The sequence below is a fragment of the Doryrhamphus excisus genome, chromosome 9, assembly GCF_030265055.1.
Source record: "Doryrhamphus excisus isolate RoL2022-K1 chromosome 9, RoL_Dexc_1.0, whole genome shotgun sequence".
Taxonomy (NCBI): Eukaryota; Metazoa; Chordata; class Actinopteri; order Syngnathiformes; family Syngnathidae; genus Doryrhamphus; species Doryrhamphus excisus.
In genome coordinates, this window is record NC_080474.1 from 16,132,103 (window position 1) to 16,155,547 (window position 23,445).

The 23,445-nt window shown below is 40.7% G+C and overlaps 1 protein-coding gene across 4 annotated transcripts in view; it reads right to left on the reverse strand.

Moving 5' to 3' along the window:
• Positions 1 to 78: 78 nt before the first annotated feature.
• The window catches only part of LOC131135392 (phospholipid-transporting ATPase IH-like), a 34,518-nt gene continuing 11,151 nt past the window's right edge, over positions 79 to 23,445 (reverse strand). Inside the window, exons 4-31 of one of the 4 annotated variants that reach the window (XM_058081162.1) lie at positions 22,714 to 22,794; positions 22,149 to 22,256; positions 20,004 to 20,132; positions 18,813 to 18,916; positions 18,677 to 18,727; positions 18,466 to 18,530; positions 18,312 to 18,393; positions 18,060 to 18,210; positions 16,689 to 16,886; positions 16,439 to 16,612; positions 16,126 to 16,292; positions 15,301 to 15,372; positions 13,640 to 13,713; positions 13,365 to 13,468; positions 12,547 to 12,728; positions 11,938 to 12,171; positions 11,669 to 11,846; positions 11,057 to 11,159; positions 10,258 to 10,403; positions 10,027 to 10,086; positions 9,630 to 9,757; positions 9,261 to 9,396; positions 7,798 to 7,821; positions 6,112 to 6,177; positions 5,895 to 5,998; positions 5,636 to 5,801; positions 4,019 to 4,133; positions 3,211 to 3,356 (exon numbers count right to left, since the gene is read on the reverse strand). In XM_058081162.1, the coding sequence (XP_057937145.1) occupies positions 4,056 to 4,133; positions 5,636 to 5,801; positions 5,895 to 5,998; positions 6,112 to 6,177; positions 7,798 to 7,821; positions 9,261 to 9,396; positions 9,630 to 9,757; positions 10,027 to 10,086; positions 10,258 to 10,403; positions 11,057 to 11,159; positions 11,669 to 11,846; positions 11,938 to 12,171; positions 12,547 to 12,728; positions 13,365 to 13,468; positions 13,640 to 13,713; positions 15,301 to 15,372; positions 16,126 to 16,292; positions 16,439 to 16,612; positions 16,689 to 16,886; positions 18,060 to 18,210; positions 18,312 to 18,393; positions 18,466 to 18,530; positions 18,677 to 18,727; positions 18,813 to 18,916; positions 20,004 to 20,132; positions 22,149 to 22,256; positions 22,714 to 22,794 (3,165 nt within the window). In that variant the 3' untranslated portion in view covers positions 3,211 to 3,356; positions 4,019 to 4,055. Of the gene's footprint in view, positions 3,357 to 4,018; positions 4,134 to 5,635; positions 5,802 to 5,894; positions 5,999 to 6,111; positions 6,178 to 7,797; positions 7,822 to 9,260; positions 9,397 to 9,629; positions 9,758 to 10,026; positions 10,087 to 10,257; positions 10,404 to 11,056; positions 11,160 to 11,668; positions 11,847 to 11,937; positions 12,172 to 12,546; positions 12,729 to 13,364; positions 13,469 to 13,639; positions 13,714 to 15,300; positions 15,373 to 16,125; positions 16,293 to 16,438; positions 16,613 to 16,688; positions 16,887 to 18,059; positions 18,211 to 18,311; positions 18,394 to 18,465; positions 18,531 to 18,676; positions 18,728 to 18,812; positions 18,917 to 20,003; positions 20,133 to 22,148; positions 22,257 to 22,713; positions 22,795 to 23,445 lie in introns of all 4 variants that reach the window. The other 3 variants (XM_058081159.1, XM_058081163.1, XM_058081161.1) reach the window with 3 other exon arrangements.

Below are 23,445 nucleotides of genomic sequence, written 5' to 3' on the forward strand. Positions count from 1 at the left end.
TAACTTGTGAGGAAGAGTTTTTTACAGTATAAACACCCCCCTTGACAGCTGACTAGACAACAGACCTTTGTTTTGGGGGGGGGGGGTACATCTGTATGACAAAGTGCAGTATATACTGGTAAATCTCTACTGACCCTTTTGGTAAACTTTAACCCACATTCCAAAATAAAATAGACTTAGAATAGAAATAGAATCTTCTCTATAGGATTTACAAATGTAACAAAGGAAATGTGCATCATGGACAACACAAGAAGGCTGGTAATGCGAAGAACACAGTGTAAATGCATTGTGGTGGACTGCAATGCATCCCATCAGACATCTGTATTCCCCACCAAGATTTTCAAAAAAATAAACTTGCTAAAAAACTCAATTCAAGTGTAGCTGGAAGTGTAAAATGGAACTATGGAACTAGTAGCGTTTGAATGTAACCAAACATATTAGTAGATATAGTAGCAATAGTAGCATTGTAGATGATGCAACCCCCCCCTACAATGCATCCCATCGAACATATACATTTTTCCCCACCATGATTTACAATACAAAAGTTACTAAAAAAAAGTGTCAGGCATGCATGGATGAATTAGTATTGGAAAAACATAATTACCAGTCTTTAAATGCCCCAAAACTTATAAATGTATTGTAGACAACCACACTGTATCCCACCAAGTTATATATAGTAACATAACATAATTTCAGTGGAAGTTGGCACATTAATTAATTTGATTTTTTTAAGTCAAAATTCAAGGAAGAGACACAAAGGTGGGATACAAGAATGATCACAAATGAAGCATTTCTGCTGAGAAGTAAGTCAAAATCTGCCTGGATACAACATGGCAACAACACAGTGAGTGTCACTGAGGTTAAGATGTTGAGTCCTGAAATCAAAACAGTGTGTATGGTTCTCTGAGCGCAAAATTGTACAATAAAAATAAGTTTTTGTATTACATCTATACCCGTTGGCAGATGATGATGCGTGTGAGAATAAACTGTAGAATAAAAGATCCTTACATGAGCTACAATCGTCAGCTGGAGGACATGGTAGACAAAATCTGCGAGACATTCTACTGATTCATTGATTGTGACGTCGCCTATTCAAGTCTTCCTGCAAAGTACAACACATCCCATCAACCGTAGAGTTACATCCATTCATCGATAGTGACTGCCACCGAGACGGGGTGAAGAGAAAGAACACACGTTTGGCATTCGTTTTTGCATAACATAGATGAATAATCATCTATAGGTAAAAGACCAGAGTCAGTTGCTTTAAAGTATTAGGGCCACAATGAAAAAGAAAAGTCCTACACGTGTCTACTGGAATACATTTTTTTGTAACATTACAAGTGAGATATTGTAAAGTTACATGCAAAAAGTCTCATGCCTACAAAAAAAATGTTGTAACGAGAACAAAAAGTCTAAAAAAAGTTACGAGATTGTAATCTTAATATTGTAATCCAAAATTCACAAGAAAATGTAAGATTACAAAAGAAATGTTGTAATATTTGTGGAAGGTCTCAAGCTTACAAGGAAGTGTAGCATTAGGAGAAACATCTAATGTTGCATTTTGCAAGAAAAATGTCCTATATGTGTTTGCGCGCAGACCTCACAGCTAGAAGACCTGAGTTCAATCCCACCCTCGGCCATCTCTGTGTGGAGTTTGCATGTTCCATTCCATTCATACGTTCCAAAAACATGCTAGGTTAATTGGCGACTCCAAATTGTCCATCGGTATGAATGTGAGTGTGAATGGTTGTTTGTCTATATGTGCCCTGTGATTGGCTGGTGTACCCCGCCTCTCGCCCAAAGACAGCTGGGATAGGCTCCAGCACCCTCCGCGACCCTCGTGAGGAAAAGCGGTAGAAAATGAATGAATAAATGTCCTATATGTCACAAAAATAAAGAAGTTTTTTAATGCCATAGTATTGCCAGAATATTAATTAACAATATGCTATTAGAAAACAGTCAAAAGGTTACATAAATATTGCATTTGAAGTTATTTTTGTAAATTTTACAACATTTCCTGGCAACATTATGACACTATTGTAAATTTATTCAGGATTGACTTAACTCTAGCTTTGTTTGTGTAGTATTGCTATATTGTAGGAGATCTTTTCAGTGTGGCCCTAATGTTGACAGAAGACAGGAGCAAGTACAATAAAATAAAAATCAAGGTGAGGGATCAAAAAGGTCAAGGTTCAGCCAGGGAGGGAACACATCACCATGCAAAGTTTCAACATGCAAAGAGGACACAGAGATGGACCAACGGATGTGTAGTATCCTCACATGAGACATGAGACAGCAGGCCTGAATGAATGAATGAATGAATTAAGGCAGGGTGGCTAGAATTCTGCACATCCCACTCTTGGATTTTTTTTCTCCCCCCCCCACTCTATTGTTCTGATAGGATGGAGGTGGCGGTTGGTTAGTGTGTTTGTGTAAGGCTTTGTAATACACCACTTTTATCGGCCTTTTACACCTTTGGCTCCTAGCCTGCTGCTGCGTGGTTAACCTGTAAGGCAAAGGTGGGTCCCGTACAAAACATACAGAGCAGGCATCTTCATGCACGCAGGCACGCATTCACACACAGTCATACACACCTAAAGGTCTGAGCTTCAGGGCTGCCCTTACTAGGCCAGACCACATAATCCACATGTGTGTGTATATACAGTATACTGTGTATGTATATCCTTTATGTATGTATGTATGTATACACACACATACATATATCTAGTGTATATACACATACAGTATAGTGTACAGTATACACACACACACACATAATACACACATATATATATACTCTTTTTGTAACACTTGCAAAAGTACACAAACAAGGAACAGGCAAGATTTTGGACAATAATAACATAATAAGAATTCTACAAATAGGCATCTTCTGAATGTGTTGATGAGAAGACGTCAGAAAAGCAAAGATGAGGCCATTATCACCAAAAAGGGGTGGTCATTAACCCAGAAGTGCACAAAGTGAGCTCTTCTATCTCATATAACTCACCCTTGAGATGAGATTAGTGACTGCCACACCCCCTCCGCCCCCACCATGTGTAGCTCCACACAAAAGTTCCATCATCGGGTGGGTGGGCGATTTACACGGATGTTTCCGGCCCCGGAGCGTAGTAAGCGATCCCTGCCCCGGAGAGACGGAGCATGCACGAGCGCAATTCCGCCCTCCCCCCTTCTGCCAAGTGAGACAAGAGTTTTTGGGGAAGGGGGTCGGATCTGGAGAGCGACAGCGTCTCCATGGCGCCAAGCTGGAATTGAGAGGAGTGGGTGCTTGCACCTTTGCAGGATCGCCCAGGGGACAGCTGAGCAGGCGGGTCATCCCGCACCAACTTGTCATGATCCTGCAAAGGGATAAAAAATACAGCATTATAATGAAGAAATATAGCAAAATATTAGAATTTAATACAAAAACATGCAGATCAGACCCAAAATTGCAAAATGGAACATACAGTGTGGTCATATTCAGAAAATGTGTACTTCATTTGATCAGCACAACTGAAAACTTTTCAAACTGGTGTTTGATATATTAATATAACAAATAATGTATCAATGTTTACAAAAAAAATGCTGAGAATGACCAACAGTCACATGCTCTGAAAAACATGCAATATCGTCTTCATGCACCAGATGGCATCACTGTTCCTCATTTATTCATATAATCAGGGCCATAGTTATAACACAAGCCATCAGTTATTTTTGATAAACTACCTTATGAAATTACGACTTTAGTCTTGTAGTAATACTTTTCTTGTTATATTATGACCTAACTATGAAGTTTTTCTTCTTGTAGTAGCTTATGTCACTATCAAAACAAAAAATATTTCAGTTACATTTGATTCAAAAATGTACTGTACAAGGTAACTCAATACTCAATCAGACATTAAAAAGCAGGAAAAACAGTGTGCAGTTAGTTCCACATGAAGCAGTGATGTTAGAAGACGGTTGTGTTAAGTGTTTTTTTTTTCCCAGCATGCATAGAGAGTGGAGGCCTTAAAGGAGTCACCTGCTCTTCTTGCTCCTCCCTCGTCTGTTCGGCTCAATCAGAAACTCATTCTGCTGGACGACTGAGAAAGCATGAAGATGGTGGAGGGCTCCACAGTAAGGCACGGGCGAGTGGACTGTGGGGAGTGGGGAGTGGGGTGATGCCACCAGAGGGTGTGCAGGGTGGGGGCACCGGTGGGAGTTGAAGACGTAAATAAGTAAATGAAGTGAATGAGTAAAAGGAGTAGGATTGGTGTTCCAGAGGCACATGGTAGGATGAGGAAAAAAAAGATGGCGGAGGGTGAAAATGTGAATACGGTTGGTCATTAGAAATGAAAGACAAAGCAGATCAGGAAAACAGTCAGTCAGTCCTTACATTCATTACTTTAGGGGCAGGAAGCTGGAAACAGGAAGTCAAGAATATTGCCAACACGATACACGAAGGAACGGGAGTCACATTAAATTGAGTAAGCTAGCTATCTACCTAGCCGCTTAACTAGCAACAATTCTGCTTTTATTCCACATTTTAGTCGTGAAATAACATATTTAGGACTCTTGGTCTGCGATATAATGAATATAATAGAATATTAAAAATGAAATACTGTTTATTTTTGAGCAATTACAGATGTAATTGACCGCCCCATTTTGTGTGAGCAGCATAGAGAAGCAAGCTTCCCGCCGCTAGAGGGCGCCCACATCTAAATTCAATTGAGAACGTTTGGGGATGGATGGCAAGGGAAGGTCATCAGTTTCAGACAGTGGATGCCTTCTGTGAAGCCATCTTCATCACCTGCAGCAACATTCCCACTAGCATCACGGAAACACTGACACCAAGTATGCCCAAACTAACTTTTGAAGGAATTAACAAGAATGCTGCAGCTACTACTGAGTCCCGTAAGAAGAAATAAACTTTTATTATTATTTTAGGTGGATTTCTTTTTTTTTTCTTGTGATCAGCTGATGCACAGCCTATTTCAGGTTAATTAGTGTACACATAATGTCATTGTATGGTCATATCACCTCGTACTACGGTACATTATTAAAAAAAACCTTAAACAGTATTAAGCAGTATTGTGCCCCGCCCCGCTTTTACTCATGTTTTAACTGTGTATTAACGAATGAATGTTGTATTTTAATGTATCTTTTACTCTGTTTATTTGCTTTTATTCAACTCCATTCTTCTGTAAAGTGTCTTTGAGTATTTTGAAAAGCGCTACACAAATAAAATGTATTATTATTATGGAAAGCAGGAAGTGAACAAATGTAACAGTTACTGATTGTAAAAGTACCAGATGGAGGAGTAGGATTTAATAAGCTTTGCTTCTTCCTACTCCTTTTGGACATGTGGAACTGTGAATTGATTACGTGATGCACTCAATTGTAATCTGATGCATGTTCAAATGAAATAAAACCATTACCATTATCTTTTTGTATTTTGAAGCTCGAATTAGCTCTAATTCTTCCTTGAGATCCAACAGTGCAAAATGTAAATTCTTGCAATTTTTCAACTGGTTGGACCAAAATAAAATAAGCTGTCACTCACAGCTACTCACAACCAAATAAGCATTATTAGGTCCATTAAAATGATTGAAGTTCCTGAAAATGAACAACAATAACACCCATTCCAAAAGGGTCTTACCTGAGCACGCTCAGTCGCTGTTGGGCACATGGCCCTGCAAAGGACCTTCTTGATGACATCAGGTAGCAAACTGACCGTAATGAGCAGGATGATGCTGAGCCAGGCAGGACCGCTGGACAGCATTTGCATGAAGACGTAATACATCCTCTGGTAGTTCAGGAAGGGCCTGTTAGGTTAGAGACAGACCAGGCTCAACGTTCGCAATCATGTGTAGCTCAGTTGTCATTATTGCAGCGAGAAAAGGCTTATAAAACTCTACCAAATGATGCCTCCCCACAGGAGGGAGAAAATCACATAGAAAAGTAGCGAGCCCCAGATGACAAAATGATTGATCCAGGTCCAGTGGCGTGTGTCCAAGGCAAGCTAGGCAAACACAACATGTACATTTTCATCACTCGCTCAATTTGCTCCATAGCGTTTGGCCCACCACAATAGTCTATCATTCACACAATGATAATAAAGTAAAGCTCACACACCTTGAGGGTAACGGTGAACACCAGCACAGTGAAGACAAGAGTGCCGAAAGTCCAGTTTCCAAACATCTGCAAGAGTGAAAAGACGATCATTTGTACTAAACATCAGTTACATTGCCATACCACTGATAATCATCATAGCATTACAGTCGTGCCTCGTTTATTATGGTTAATTGGTTCCAGACCAAACCTTGATTAGTCAATTTCCGCAAATATTTCAGTTTCACCTTTACACTGCTATTGTTATTTGTTTACGCCACATTGTGCAGGCTACGGGATCACTGCCGGGAACATAGCTAGCAGAATACTACATAGTACCAGAATACTACAACTGATGTCTTAAAAGTATTTTTTATATCCGCCAAACTGTGACTGGAGCCAGAAGCAGCGCACTCTCACTGGGAAAGGTGCATTAATTTCGGATGCACATGCTCCACCGCACCAACGGCACCTCTGATAAAGTGTGTCCGACAATGAGCACTCTTCCTCAGGCAGGCGAGGTTGCCATACCTCCATACGTATATCTTCATGACTCTGCTTTAGCAACAGAACTACTCAGTCTGTTTGACAATTTTTTAAGCCGCTTTTTAGAGAGGGTCTTGTACTGTCATGGCTGGTGTGTGTGAGTGACAGGGAGAAAAGCTCTGACTCGCTTGGGAAGAATTTGTTTGGTTTGCATGCAGAAATCTATAGAACCTAATTAGAAGATGACCTGTCATTTAGGCCTTGTATTTGGGTCAATAAGGTATCATGATAAAGCTATTTTAGAGTTCAAATGGTAAATAAAGTTATATATTATGGGGATGCTGTATGGCATGGAGATTGATGAACAGATTTCCACGTCGTGAGACAAAATCTGTACAGGAAAGTCACTTCAGCACTTATATTGTATGGCATTAAAAAAAAAAAAACCTGTTTCCATATTTTCACCTTCCAGGATTCTAAAGAGGTGTGAGTGAAAAGTCTGAGCAAACAGATGGAATGGATGGGCTGTTAAGAGGTCGAGATACACCAAGACAACACAACAGGGGGCTTTATGTAATAAGCACATCTGGCGGGTAAGTACTATATCAGTATGTGAGAGAAATAAGGATTTGCTGTTAAGTACAAAGGCGTATGTATTAGGGCCACACTCAAAAGACATTTTTATTATTTAACTACAACACGATAACACTTTACTTTTCTGACAGTGTAGAAATGTAACATAGTGTGCATAGGAATATTGACATAACATTAATATGTTAGTATGTGTTTATTATTTTGTTATTTCTTCTTCTAAGTGTGGCCCTCATAGGTAAGCCAACCCCTAAAAGCAGTGATACCATCAACCAACCTTCAAAAGATTAGTTGCGTAACTATATGGACATAAACACACATACACGCACACGCATGCACACACACACACACACTATGAGAGATGAATGCAAAGAGTCATTAGATGAGCAAACAAATGTCGGCTCATAATCTGAGGTCACGTTGTTTCACTACGTGCTACCACAGCAAAAGGCAGGGATAATGTGAGGAAGCATCTACGAGCGCGTGTGCTAGGGAAATAACGGATGACTGGGAAACTACATACTGAAGGGAAGATGGAGATGATGAATGGGACAATCAAACAGAAAGTCCAAACTGCGGTACAAAAAAAAAAAAAAAGGAGACAGAGAGAGTTGACAGGGAGGAAAGGCTTACCATCTGCGTGTTGGTGGTCATTAGCTGGAGGAGGCGAAAGAAGAGCAGCAAAATAAAGATAAAGTAAGCCGAGAGAAAGAAGGAGCGGGGAGAAAAGAGAAAAAATAATCAGGACAAAAGGTACATAAAAATGAACTTGGTGATGTTTCAACTGAAAAAAACAAGAAACAAACAGGACAGAAGGCAATTATGATACAAAGTAACAATACAGAGCGAATGGAAATCTCATGTTGCTGACCTCAGACTGAAGCTTTACACTCAAAGACCATACATTTGAAAAAAACAACAACAAATGAGTGTTATAAATCCTATTTGACACAGTTATGACTACCGTATTTCCTCAAATTGTTGCTATCTACTCAACTGCAGAGAGCACAGGGCCATTTGTACAAAGACATTGTATTGTAAAATAATTTGAACAAATATATTAAGTAATAAAAACATGTATCTATTACAGTAGGACAGTACTATTAGACATTAGAATTATATACAGTATCAATTATAAATCTTACAGCTATATTTTACTTAACTTTACACAGTATATACGTAGATATATTATACTGTATATGTGTGTATGCATGTATATATTAGGGCTGTCAAATGTAATGCATTACCCATCATTAACGCATGTGCATCATGTCAAGCTACATCTCTCTGTTATGACAGCAGAAGGAGCCACAATAGCTTCCCCGCAGAGTCTGCCTCTGTTTTATTATTATTATTTACCTTTATTTACCCAGGCAAGCAATTTAAGAACAAATTTTGTAACGTATTATTCTGACCTGAACACATCAACACCATATATGTATCTCCAACTCACAAACACACCTCGAGTCTACTCATCCTTCCTCATTGTCATTAGGCTAGGGGAGATGCATTCAAGGACACTACGGAAATCACAACAGCCTCTTTTTTTATGTGTCTATGTGTGGTGTAAATATAGGAAAGGACAAATTAAAACAGTAAGTGCATATTCTTATCTTATCACTAACGTAACTCTTAGTGCAGAAGTACAATCTGCTGTATTTAAGTATACTCGCAAAGCTCAGAAAATACTTATGTATTTAGTTATGTGGTGTCTTTAAAGGCAACCTTTCATGGCTCATAATAAAACAATTAAAATGTAATTCTGCTACTATTAAAGAGACTAGGCAAATAGATTTTCAGACGTGTGGGTATGTATGTGTATATGTATATATATACTCATAAATATATGTATACATACACATCATTATGATAAATATTGTATATAAAATACATACAATTTACCAGTATCATGAAATAAATGGTATTTGTACAAATGGGCCTGAATGAATGAGTTGAAATTTAAACTACAATGAATGAGAATTCCAACCACGTATTGACAACCCCTGTTTATTTCAGCTTTATTTCTACAAGTGGGTCATTATATGAGGAAACATGGTATCCCTGCATGATCTGCAAAACACCTCCAAGAGGCTCACCTGGCCATTGCTGGTGAAGGTGGTGTTATCAAACAGGAAGTAGGCACCAAAGAAGAAGATGACAGCGTCAAACACGCCCAGGCATGTCCAGTACAGGAAGACCGGCCAGCGGAGGAGGGAGTTCTTGGCAATATCCCTGAAGCAAAAAAAAAAAAAAAAAGGTACAGGAGGCGCCATCATCGAAAAAGTCCAGTATTTTATATATTTAGATTTTATTTCTATATTAGTATCAAATAATTGTATCAATGTAGCCTGACAGACCTTAACAGTGGGTAGTGCTCCACAGTCTAATATGGTATCTGGTTAATCGCTATAACTTAAATTAGCATGTGTGAGTAATTCTCTACGCCATTTGTTATTAACCCTCACCTGTACAAGGATGGCTCTCGCTTGAGCGTCTCCACAGTGACATGCTGCTCCACCAGGCTGTAGAGGAGGATGGGCAGTGACGTGAAGCTGATGTTGTACAAGGTCAAATACGCCGTGTCGTACAGAGGCTGGAGAGGGACGAAATATTGCGTCATCCATTAATAGCGTGGTCACCTCAGTTGAAACCCTCAGGAGTCACATTTGAAGCTTTATTCATTTCAGGGTCCGATGGTAACCCAATGTGCTTAGCTATTAGCTATTTCACAGTAAAATGCATGCGTGCTTGCAGACTATAACATCTGGTGGTTGCATGATGTGCAAATTGCCAAGACCATTAAGGCCTAATTGATGGTATGGTGCTAAGTATACTATGCTGACTTGACAAGAAAATAGTTACCTGCTGGGAGAAACCACAGAAGAACTGATACAGGAACTGAGGGAAGATGAAGCATACATTCTGGAAAGATTAAAAGCAAAAAGTAAAATATGAGGATTTGATGGCGCCAACTACACATTGTGCCTGAGATTGTGGCTTATAAAGCCGATTGAGTAGAAAGTTAAACAATAAAAAGAAAAAGAAAGAGCATACTGTGGAAACCACCTAAGCTAATTTTTGCAGTGCTAGTACCTTGTAAAAGAAGTACTGAACCAGCTCAGCTATGCGTATGTAGTAGTAATGGCCGTGAACCAGCAGCATTTTCTTCAGATGTTTGAACTTTGGGATGGCGTAGTCACTATTCCTGGCAGCCTGGCGACCTTCCTTACCCATAATCCCTGCAGGAACACACATCAAAATGCTAAACAATAGAAACAGGCCTGAACCTGACCCTTGGTGTACCAGACACTTCATTAGGTATGTCTTCTGTATCTGTTGCATATTAGAACATTCATTCATTTTCTACCTGACAAGGGGGGCTGGAGCCTATCCCAGCTGTCTTCGGGCAAGAGGTGGTGTACACCCTGGACTGGTCGCCAGCCAATCACAGGGCACATATAGACAAACAACCATTCACACTCACATTCATACCTATGGACAATTTGGCGTCGCCAATTAACCTAGCATGTTTTTAGAATGTGGGAGAAAACCGGAGTACCCAGAGAAAACCCACGCATGCACAGGGAGAACATGCAAACTCCACACAGAGATGGCAGAGGGTGGAATTGAACCCTGGTCTCTTAGCTGTGAGGTCTGCGCGCTAACCACTCGACCACCGTGCAGCCCCCATATTTGAGCAGATTATTATTATTATTATATTTACTATTATTATTACATGTCTTTGCAGATACGATTTACATGGCAGTAGAAAACCACAATGTATCCCATATGGCATCGTATAATTGAGTTTGATGATGGATGCATTACAAGGATAAAAAAATGTGGCTATTATTATACTGCTTATATTTTATTAATAAAAATATGAGCTCACCAATGCCCACGTGTGCTTCTAAAATCATGCTGACATCATTGGCTCCATCGCCAACAGCGAGAGTTATCGGGTGCTCCTTGGAGGCCTTGATCAGCTTCACAATCTGTAAGGGAAACAATTTACTCCAGGGGTCTCAAACTCAATTTACTTGGGGGCCACTGGAGCTCGGGTCTGGGTGAGACTCGGCCGCATCAGGTTTTCCAAAAATGTTTTATTTACAACATATTGCGCAACTGCAGGGTCTTGAGACACATGCTAACTCTAGCTAGCGACCTAAACGGTAGCCTTCAAGTTATTTCCTTTAAACTTAAATAGACAAAAACTTACCACTTCCACACGGATAGGGAGGATAACTATTAACAGTTATTTAACCTTTAACATGAACATTAATCAAACATAATAATTTTTTCTGGGTACATGATACCATACAGCATCCATATCAGACTTGCGCGGGCCGCACTAACATTAAACTTTCATATCAAGGCAGAGGCCTCAAACTAGTGTCCTGTGGGCCACATTTGGCCCGCGGGCCGCATGTTCGAGACCACTGATTTACTCAGTAACACTGGCCTCCTTTGGACCTGCATTAGTGTTTACACATCTCACCCTTACCTGTGCCTTCTGCAATGGTGCCATACGACAACATAGCACGGCGCTACAGTTGCGACAGATCTCCAGGAAAATCTCTCGGTAGTTTCCGTGACCGGCGACGTCCTGCTTGGGCTTGAGGACAGCCGACAGCGTGGCCCCGTCGATGATCAAACCAAAGTCGAGACAGTCGACAGACAAACTGCAGGGAAAATGTCAATCAAAAATCAACATTATTGCATCAATATTAAAGGATCTGTGCCCAGTGTGCCAATCACAAAACATGGCCTCACCCAGAAATGGATCGTTGCCTGAGAACAGTCCTATTTAGCTCAAAGAGAACATCATGGAGACTCTGCTCTTCTGTACGCTTCTTGGTGAGCTCCAGGATCTGAGTGCTGCGACGGAAGAGCTTGCTGGCGTAGCAGGTGGCCGCCGCGGTCTCCATCTTGTCCCCCGTCAGGACCCAAACTTTTATTCCAGCCTTGTGCAGCGACTCAATGGTATCGGCCGCCTTCTCCTGGAGCCTGCACATCAATAAGTCAATAACCGCTCCAGGCTCCCAGCAGAGGGGGGGTTGTGGATGTTAAAGCATTCATCAAAACTCCAATCAATCCATGAGCAAGTGGTGATAACTTATCAATGTGCCACCACCCACTGTCCCACACCATCTCCAGTTTATCTATTAGGAACTGTCAGGCCACCAATTGATCTGCTAGAAAGCTGCTGTAAAGGGTCAATGCTGTCTGTCTTGTCCCAGTGTAAAAACAGAGAAACTACAACGGTGCTCAGTGAAGTCCAAAGCCCTGACAAGACCAAACAATCATAATTTACACTTGCCTCCTGCTGCATCTAAATATTGTTATTTAAATAATTGTATTTAATTTCTATGCAACACTAACCTGTCCTCAACAGCCGTGGCGCCCAGAAGTACAAAGTCTCTTTCGATGACCTCGTAGGCCTGAGCCAGTCTCTGTTCCCTGTCCTGCAGGGCCAGCTTGGCTTCCGTTAAGTGCTGACACGCCTCCTGGTACTCAGAGTCCGATAGCCTCTTGTAGGCCACGCACAAGGTCCGCAGACCTTCCTGTTAACACACACAAAAAAAGTTCAAACCCTGAATTAGTAAAGCTACTAATAAATGCAATAAAATAAATTATCTATGCTTAATACTATTCAACTAGAACAGTTACGATAATGTATGATATGCTGCTATGTCTCCATTACTAATTTGATTTGTACAGCATTTAATAAATAATAATCAAGAATAATCACCATTTGCAACTATGTCTGGACTATACAGATTTTTACTGTACTTTAATGTAAATTAGGGATGTCCTGATTCGATAACGTGATCGGGAATCTGGTTTCATCACCTTGTTTCAGACTCGATCGGCTTCGGACTTTATCTCCCGATCAGGCCTCGCATATACATATATGTATATTCATTCTCATGATTTTTTAACAGATCTATAGTTATGCGGTGGTACACAGTGAGACCTCTTTACTCCACGACCGCACAGAAACGACAACGTTACCGCATCCCTAGTGAGGATAAGCGGCATAGAAAATAGATGAATGGGTGCTGCTATGCCTCCAGTTGTACTTCCCCCCGTATATTTAGTTAACTTTATTGCCATTACTAGTATGCAGTATCAATTTTGAAAATACTGTATGGTTCCTTGGCCTATAAAGAGCTAAAATGTAACATACATACACTTACCACAGCATTCTGCTCCACCCGGGCCTTCACCTGCTCAACCTTCCCAGACACCACCAGGGGAAAAATGGCTGTATCAGCCCCCTTACAGAAGAGCAGGTATTCTCCTGAGAGAACACAAATATGCAAAGGAAATTGAAAAAAACGGTAGAATTAGCTGCCCAGTAATAGATAGTATAGCTATTATTGTTGTTGTCCATTGAAAACCATTTTTTAAATGAAAATGTCTTCATGCTTTTCACTGATCAGCCATGACAGTATCTGTCAGCCTGACTAACCTGAGCTCGCTCTGACGATGACGCTCATTCGCCGCCTCACAGAGTCAAAGTTGAGCACATGAAGCAGCTCAAACCTGAAGGAGAAGAAGAGCTGGCATGAAAAAACTCTTTTAATCATTTTCCTTTGTTTAGAATTTAATTGATTGTATTTGTTTGAAGGGCATTCGACAGTTTTAGTCCAAGTATGCACTTTGGACAAAAGCCATTCTTTCTTGATGAATATCCCTTGGCAAAGACTAAAGAAACACGGAAAAGTTTTCAGGTCAAAATGGCAAAGTATTTTATCTTTCAGCCTTTCATCAACACAAATCTTGCAATATTACAAAACACCAGCATTAAGTGGGAATTCTAATGTGAATATTAAGAGAATTATGGTAATGGTTTTATTTCATTTGAACATGCATCAGATTACAATTGAATGCATCACATAATCAGTTCACAGTTCCACATGTCCAAAAGGAGTAGGAAGAAGCAAAGCCTATTAAATCCTACCCCTCCATCTGGTACTTTTACAATCAGTAACTGTTATATTTGTTCACTTCCTGCTTTCCATAATACAGTTTAAGGTTTTTTATTTTTTATTTTTTAATACCTGTACCTGTACCGAAGTACGAGGTGATATGACCATACAATGACATTATGTGTACCATAGTAACTGTCAATATAATGATATATAAAGCACAATTAAGGAATTATGTTGCTAATTATGTTGCTAAAAATGACAATTACGTTTCAATATTACAAGGAAAACATGGACGTAACTATGGCACAAAATTAGTGAATTTATAGGCACAAACTCATAATTTTTGGACAATAACGTTACAATTTTAAGGGAATCAAAAGTCATTTTACATGAATAAAGTCACAATTATGCCAGCATACAGTTGTCACTTCTGAGAAGAAAGTGGAAAATCTTGTCAGAATTGAGTTGTAATATTATTAGAATGACTGGAATGATGGTGAGTTTGACCCTGGAACATCCATCCGTCCATCCATCCATTCATTAATTTTCTACCTCTTATCCTCACGAGGGTCACCAATCACAGGGCACATATAGACAAACAACCATTCACACTCACATTCATACCTATGGACAATTTGGAGTCGCCAATTAACCTAGCATGTTTTTGGAATGTGGGAGGAAACCGGAGTACAAGATTTGCAAGGGGACAACATGCAATCTCCACACAGAGATGGCCGAGGGAAACTGGAACAGATTATTTCTATTTTCGTTGACGAGCCCTCTTGAAAAAAATTGTGTTTGACTCTACTATATCCCATTGAGGTATGAATCATTTAGGACTGACTTGTGGAAGGAAAAAACTTAATGTGTTTTGTCATCTGCTGGATGAAAACTCCCACCCATCACCACCACCACCCCACTCCACCATCACCTCTCCATCGCTGTGTTTCCTTAAAATAGATGACTATTGACAGGCTGCCAATGATATAAAGGAGGCCAAAGCCTAGAAGCGTTGTGTCCCTATGGATCATCCTCCACAAAGCCAACCTCTCCAATCAAATCAACAATGACTTAAACGTTAAAAAAGTATTGCGGTTAATCTATGGCTTCGATATTTCTTCTCCTTCCATCTCCAACTTAAATCAATGGCACGCCACTTCCCTGTGGTGTAACCACGGCAGCCACTTTGCAGACCAACCTTTCAATTTCATCGTCTTTGTTCAAAATCTCCATGTGGTTGTCCTTCAGTCTCAGATAGGTGTAGCCCAGCCTGCGGAATAAAAAGAAGAGACAAATCCATATATGTGTGATTTTAATGACAGTGCACACTCATTATAGACCATCTGGGAAAGCAATACGTGTAGTGCAACAACATCTTCCAACGTCGGACACTAGGCAACGTTCACGAACCCCCTACCGACCAAGGCGTCTTGACTTAAAATAGAGCTGAGTTATATGAGAATGCTGCTTTGGGCACACTGGCCTCAGAGTGCCTGCACTTCAATTTCTAAAGGATAGCCAGCAGAGAATATCAGATAAACTGTATATAGCTATTGTAATCTATACTATGGTCGAGCATGTGACAAAGTAAATCTGCAAAACCATGACTTGAGATCTGAGATCTGAGTGTCATCTGTATAGTTGTGATAAGACGTATTGCAGCTGCGTATTAGCTGGCCTAAGGAAGCCTGTACAGATTGAATAATAGCGGCCCTGGGATTGATCCCTGTGGAACCCAACATTTGGTCTCAGACACAAGTTACCAATTCCAACAAAGTGCTTCCAGTCCTCCAGATAAGACTTGAACCAGTTTAGAGCAGTACCAGAGATTTCTAACATCTGTAATAAGATCACATGATCAACTGTGGCAAAGGCAGCACTCAAGTTCCAGCAGAACTAAAATACTTTGCCTGCATGTCCAGATGGATATCATTTACCCATCAATTCCCCTTTCTGAATCTACACAATAACCATTCACAACATCAGAGATCCATCCATGAGATCCAACATTAGAACCATTTACCTTTTCATTCCTTCCACCAACGCAACCTCATCTGGCGAAGAGGAGATGTAGAAGGAGGTGGGTCGCCCCTGGTGGATGCCCCTCTTGATGCCGTCCACTGTCTCTTCCTCCTTCACCTGCACCGTGTGACACAGACAGAGGGCCCGGAAAAACAGATCCTCATGCTCCTGCAGACACACGTATGGAAATGAGTGATTCCATACCATTCAAAGGTAAGAGGAAAGATAATAAAGCTCAGTGTTGCTTGAATTAAGTTAATACAATGCTTATTAATGTACTTTTGTTGGGCTGAAGAAAAAACACACACACTTACCCTGCGGTATCCTCCAGGTGAGGAATCTATCATGTCTATGCTGGAGGCAGCGCTGAGGATTTGGCCGTTGCAGATGGCGTGCGGGATGTAAACATTCCCATCTACACAGCATTCAATAAACTCCATATTGTTCTCTGTCAGCGTTCCTGTCTTATCCGTAAAAACATATTCCACCTGGGAGTGGGAGGATACAAGAAAGCTGAGGGATGCGCTGAAGAATCTTTAGGGAAAAATTGGGTAAAGTGACTACCTGGCCGAGTTCCTCATTCAAGTCAGAGGTGTTGACCTGAGCACCCTCTCCCAGCTCCTCATCAAACATCTCCTCGTCCCAAGTGATGAAGTAGGAGCCCAGGAATTTCTGCATTTCTACCGTGACATACATGGACACAGGTATGATGTAATTGAACAACACGGTGAAGGCCAGGAAGTCAGTGAAAGCTCGGATCACCTGCAGGAAGACAGGAAACGTACAGTATCAGTAGAGTACCAGGAACATAATACTAAAAGAACTTAATACTGTATTATTACAAGAATGAGACCATCGAAACATTTACAATTAAGTGTTAATTAAATTAACCCTGTTATGACAACAAAGTAACCAGGAAGACACAAAAGTCATACTATTATGAGAAAAAGCCACTATTTTATTTCATGAGAATAAAGTTCTAATAATCCAAACATAAATATGTCATTTTACAAAAATTAAGTTGTAATGTTACAAGACCAAAGTCCCAATTTTACTATACTAAAGTTGTAATTTCATGAGAGTCAAGTCCATCCATCCATTTTCTATACCGCTAATCCTCATTAGGGTCTGGTCGCCAGCCAATCACAGGGCACATATATCTGTCTAGGTCAAGGGTGTCCAAAGTGCGGCCCAGGTGCCATGTAGACATCTTTTATTGTCCCTCGGCACATTTTAAAAATACAATTAAACAAGAATAAAGTATTCGGGAAACACGACAAATCTGCGAGTCCACGTAGCGAGACACCATGAGGACCTGCCGCTAGCAAGCAATGCGAAGGTCCTTTTGTATACTACAAAAGTAGTACTGTGATATTGCAGGTATTTTGTCACTATTTTTAATCACTATTTTGTTAAATAATGGTTATTTCAAGCATCATAAAAGGACTTTTTACTGATGTTAGTTACTTTGTTCCACAAAAATACTCTTTTGATGGTGGATAAGTCAGGGACTGTATACTCTGCATTTTTTCACAGCTAATTTTTTGGTTTTTATGTTGTTGTTTTTTTTTTGCAAATTTAAAGCTGGATATTAGAGCTTTATTCATCCAAATGTTATACTTTAAGTTTTTACAGAGGAAAGTTTGTGATACAGCATAACATACTGTTCTAATCAAATAAAAATGTGTTTAGTAAGTGCATAGTGCTGATGTAATTCAGTTTTTCCAGGAAATAATCTTTAACTACAAGAAAAACAAAAAAAGAAAAATATCGCCCTGTTAGCAGTATCGTGATATAGCGTGATATATCGTACCGTGAGCCTAGTATTGTGATACGAATCGTATCGCCAGATTCTTGCCAATACACACACCCCTACATTTTTGTGTGTCCCCAACACTCCTGTGTAGGGCTTGTGCTGAATATGAGTGAACGCACCACATGGCGTTGCTTCTCGTTATCTGTCCTGTGGTTGTACCAGGGCTCATCCCGGTCCGGAGACCACTGCCAGGCGTACTTGAGAACGGTGTTGATGACGGCTTTGCTTATCAAGATGCACAGATACACAATCAGAAAGGCATTCATGGACCTGTAAGGGAGACAAAGACAATCCCACGTGTGACCTTTCCACACAAACAAATTCTCCACTGATTGGAATTCGGAAGCGGTCAGACAAGCCATTCATCTCACTTTTCCACAGCCGAGCGCTTCTGTGATTTAGACTGGTAATTGAGTGCCATCTTGGTCTCCATGCCGGTGTAGATTGCAACAGCTGAGGTAAAAAAAAAAAACAAGGTTAAAAAAAAAACAATGTGTCACCGAAAAAAGTAACTTTAAACTTCACCGTAAATATGCTGTGTGTTCTTCAGCGTGGCTCCTCTGAGTAGCAGGTTCTCAGCTCCAAGTGGTCTAAAGGAGAGGTCAGTTAGGCCAGTTGTTCTCAATTATATTCTATATTCAATAAATACAAATTCCCTTTCATTCAAAATTAGACCAAAGTATTCAGTATTTTGGCCTTAACAGAATGCAATTGAACATAAAAAAAGAACACTGACCTAGCTACAGGTTCGTCTTTGTCCTTATAAATATTAATGCGTCCCACAAATCTGAGAGGGCAAAGCAAAAAAAAAAAAAAAGATAATGAGGCAATTAGTGTGCATCAACAAACATGCATCAAGCGGTGTGTCTCACTTGTAGAGGTCAGGCTGTGGTTGTTCACATTCAATGGTGGCATGTAGGGAATCCACTTCCTGTTCCGTCCTAAAGGCCATGGTATCTGGTATGGCATAATAGGTCTGATGGGGAGCGGGGAGGAAAATGTCACACATAGCCACTAAGGAGAGCAGCATTTGGCATCTTGAACAAAATGGTAAAGGGAAGTGGAGATGACATCTCTCCCATAGAAATGTATGCTCATGGGAAATTTGAATGCGTGCACGCACGTGCATAAGCATGCACACACAGTGCAAATAGTTTATGGTGTTGTATTTGTAAACAAATTGTTATTTCATGTTATTTCAACAACCATTTTTTGTGTTGTGGCATCGTGGCATCATATTTTGCCTAATTACCCATCCATCCATTTCCATCCATTTTCTATACCGCTTAGGGTCACAGGCATGCTGGAGCCTATCCCAGCTGTCTGCGGGCAAGAGGCGGGGTACACCCTGGACTGGTCGCCAGCCAATCACAGGGCACATATAGACAAATAGCTACCCCCTTCTTATATAATAGTATATTCATTCATTCATTCATTCATTCATTCATTTTCTACCGCTTTTTCCTCACGAGGGTCGCGGGGTGTGCTGGAGCCTATCCCAGCTGTCTTTGGGCAAGAGGCAGGGTACACCCTGGACTGGTCGCCAGCCAATCACAGGGCACATATAGACAAATAGCTACCCCCTTCTTATATAATAGTATATGAAATACAAAAATACATACAACCAACATTCATTCATTTTCTACCGCTTATCCTCACGAGGATCGAGGGGGTGCTGGAGCCTATCCCAGCTGTCTTTGGGACTGGTTGCCAGCCAATCACAGGGCACATATAGACAAACAACCATTCACACTCACATTCATACCTATGGACAATTTGGAATCGCCAATTAACCTAGCATGTTTTTGGAATGTGGGAGGAAACCGAAGACCACCCACGCATGCACGGGGAGAACATGCAAACTCCACACAGAGATGCCAGAGCGGGGAATCGAACCCGTGTCTCCTAGGTGTGGCCTGCGTGCTAACCACGCGTGATTTATTCTTTTTTTTTTATGTGATTGAAACATCACAATTCGAAGCACAAAGTGGCATAAATGACTTAATCCACTTTTTAATATGACTGTACAAAACCCAAATATATTTGTGTTCTGTTTCTGGCACCTTATGACTGGATTCTCCATCCAAGCTGGTGGTGGTGACGTAGCAGGTTCCATCCTGTCGGCTGGAGGAGAGCAGGATGAGGTCACATGGGAACGTCTCGTCCTCCCTCACCACCACGATGTCGCCCACCTGCCACAGCAACGCAGCACCACATGACATACCCAATCATGACGTCCACATGCATAATAGATGCCCACATAAACACCCCCACAAAGGAAACAGGCAAACCTGCTGGTAAACTTCCTGTATTTTTACCCTCTTTTAATGTTAATTTTTTATTTTTTTTTTACAAAGGATTGAGAAGTTGCATAACAGATAATGCCAGCCGAGCAGCTTACGCGGATAAAATCCTGTCGCCATGGTGACCATACACATGACACACGCTCTGCGATTCAGCGTGATTAATATATTCATCATTATTCCTGCTCCTGGCTCACACGCTAATCCGCTCTGTTTGATCTATGGTGGTGAGAAACATGGCCACAAAACACAGACACACTCGTGACGACGTGGATTTAAAAAAAGGGGGAAGCAGGCGGAGAGAAGAAAAAAAAAAAGACATTGACTTGCACGTGGATGTAGAATTTACTCCAAAGATTAGGATTCCTGACCAATTAACTGTAATGAGAATTTAGATAGACAAATAGATATTACACAATATCGAGATGCATAATTCCCAGGTTTGACTAACTGGAATTTCATTTAATAATATGTTTATTATACCTTACTTATTCAATAGCAGGGTGGAGTAATTAGGAGTAAGGAGTTTATTAGGGTAAGGCCTTTTTGCATCAATATTACACATGTTTTATAACTTGTAAAAACTGTGCTTCATTACAATAATGCAAAGAAAAACTATAGATTTTACAGAGGACGTATTATGCTTTTTCCACTTTTTTGACCTATAAAGGTTCTTAGAATGTCGTATTCTCCAGTTAAACGATGCCAAAGTTTCAGATAATATGGTTTGCACATTTAGAACTGAGCCCTGAATGCTCAGTTTCAGTTTTTTTTTCTAACATCACAGCTCACTGTGATGTCACAGTGAGCTGGACTTCCTTATATGGACATATCCAGGTACAAACTGTACAAGCCGAGTGGGGCCAGGCACAGAAATGAGCATAATAGGTCCCCTGTAAAACAAAATGAAATGACTAATAATCAGAACTAAACTTCCCTAAAACGTAAAAATGGATGCATACAACAGTACGAGGCGAGCATGAAGGTGACTCGAACGTCACGTCAGACTCAAAATGAGGTATGTACTGTAAATACAGCTTATAAATACCATATTTCTGTGGCTGGGGGTCTTCCGGCTGATATATCGGGCCGATATTTGCGTTCTTTACTTGGATCGGTATCAGCCGATACGCGCGCGGGTTCACCGATATATTTTTCCGTCACATGATTTACAGACAGGCAACTATGTGTTTGTTGCCGGAGGACCCTGCAACACACCCATACAAATATCGGCCCAAGCAAAAGGGTAAGGGTGATGGAAAAAAATCGGTATCGGCAGAAAAAAAACCATATTGGTCGATCTCTAATACCGATGTAATTTCTCGATATGTACTCGACTAGAGGCCATTGGATGGATACTTTATTGATCCCGAGAGAAATTCAAGAATCCAGGAGCTGACATAGAATAAAATATTACCGTATTTTCCGAAATATAAGTTGCACTTTTTTTTTCACAGGTTGGCTGTTCCTGCGACTTATACTCCAGAGCGACTTATAAATGAAAAAACTGAAATTAATGACAAATGTTTATGTTACATAAACACTAGACACCTTTTCTGTTTATTTTTTTGTGTAGCTGAATAAGCACTGTGTTAGCATATGTTACACTTGCCTTCCAAGAGGACTTAATGTCTGTTTTGGTCAAGTAGTTTAAATAATTACCTGCAAAAAATGCGACTTATGTATGTTTTTTGCTACCTAATTATGCTTTTTTGGCCTTGTGCGACTTATACTCCGAAGCGACTTATAGTCCATAAAATACGGTATAAATGTGGAGGCTTATTTTAAGGTACATTAATTGGCATACGGTCCTGGGTTCTGGAGGACAAGGAGACAAGCTTAGACAAAGGGATGTCTACTTTGTGGCCTCAGGTGCTCCTAGTCCTTTAACAAGCACACTCTTACCCGCAGCTTGTGACTCTGCGTCCTCACCACCTTCCCCCGCTGCACCACGTCCACCGGACACTCGTTGATGCAGCAGTCGGCTTTGTGTCGCAACCAATCCTCGTAGCCCTGAGAGGAAAAAGATTGTTAAAAGATGTATAGAGGGTGATGATTGTGCACTAGGAGAATGAAGCGTGATGTGATTAATTAGCGTTGCGCACATTGAGCTGTGTGACCTGCTTCTTTGATTTCTAGACCACACGTCATGTGCGAGATTTATGTTCCGCTAAATTTCAGTTCTCTTCGGCCATCTATCATTGATAGCAGCCTGCTTCAGTGTGTGTGTGTTTGTGTCTGTGTGTGTGTGTGTGGGTTGGGAGGGGGGGGCATCTCCCCTGGGGCTTCAGTGATGAACAGAGGAGACCATTCATTATCATATTTCTCACATCACCAGATATATTCAATGGCTCCTCCTCTCGCCCGGAGAGGAATGTGTGTGTATAGAGATAATAGAACAGCTGATTGGTACAGGAAGGGTGTGTGTGTGTGTGTGAACGTTCAAAGCAGAAAGTTGTGTGTTTCCTACCTGTTTGATGGCAGTGACGGTGATAACAAAGAAGAGGGGCAAGCCGCTGGTGACTGGGCTGGTAGGGGTGTCGATGATGAGCTGGGGGAGGAAAGAAAGAAGTGTGTGAACAGAAAAATTAACAAGGAAAGGAAGCATCTGTTCTTCAATAATGCACATAATGGGACACACCTATTCCGCCTATAAAGCCTTCTGAAAAAAATCAACAATGCTTCGTTTACTGTACATAAGGTGGCATGCATATTATTATTATTACTGTTATTGTTAAACATTGTTACGCCAAAGAACTACGTTACTGGCATAGTGACACCTTGCCACACTACACCGACTAGCTGCGCTGACCCACAATGCTTTAGGCCCCTACCGAAAGGTAACAATGCATATTGGAGCTCCCACTACTGCTGTGTTTTTGTTTTTGAGTTTGGAAAAATGTAAGCAAAAAAAATATTATATGTGAACACCTGTTACCATATGTTACAGCATGTATACAAAAACCATAAACCACGGAGGTGTTGATAGCAGGCTAGGCACCTAGGAATAGGTGTGTCCCACTACATGTTTTACTTAGTTGCCTCATTTGAAGCCGTTTTTATATGCTTACAACACACAGAAAAAAGAAAGACAGTCTGTTTCACATAATGATTATGGATGATGGGCAAAGTTTTAAAAAAAGTGCAATTTGCCGTTGAAATAGCTCTGGCTTCATGCTTAAATGTACAAATAAAAGTGAAT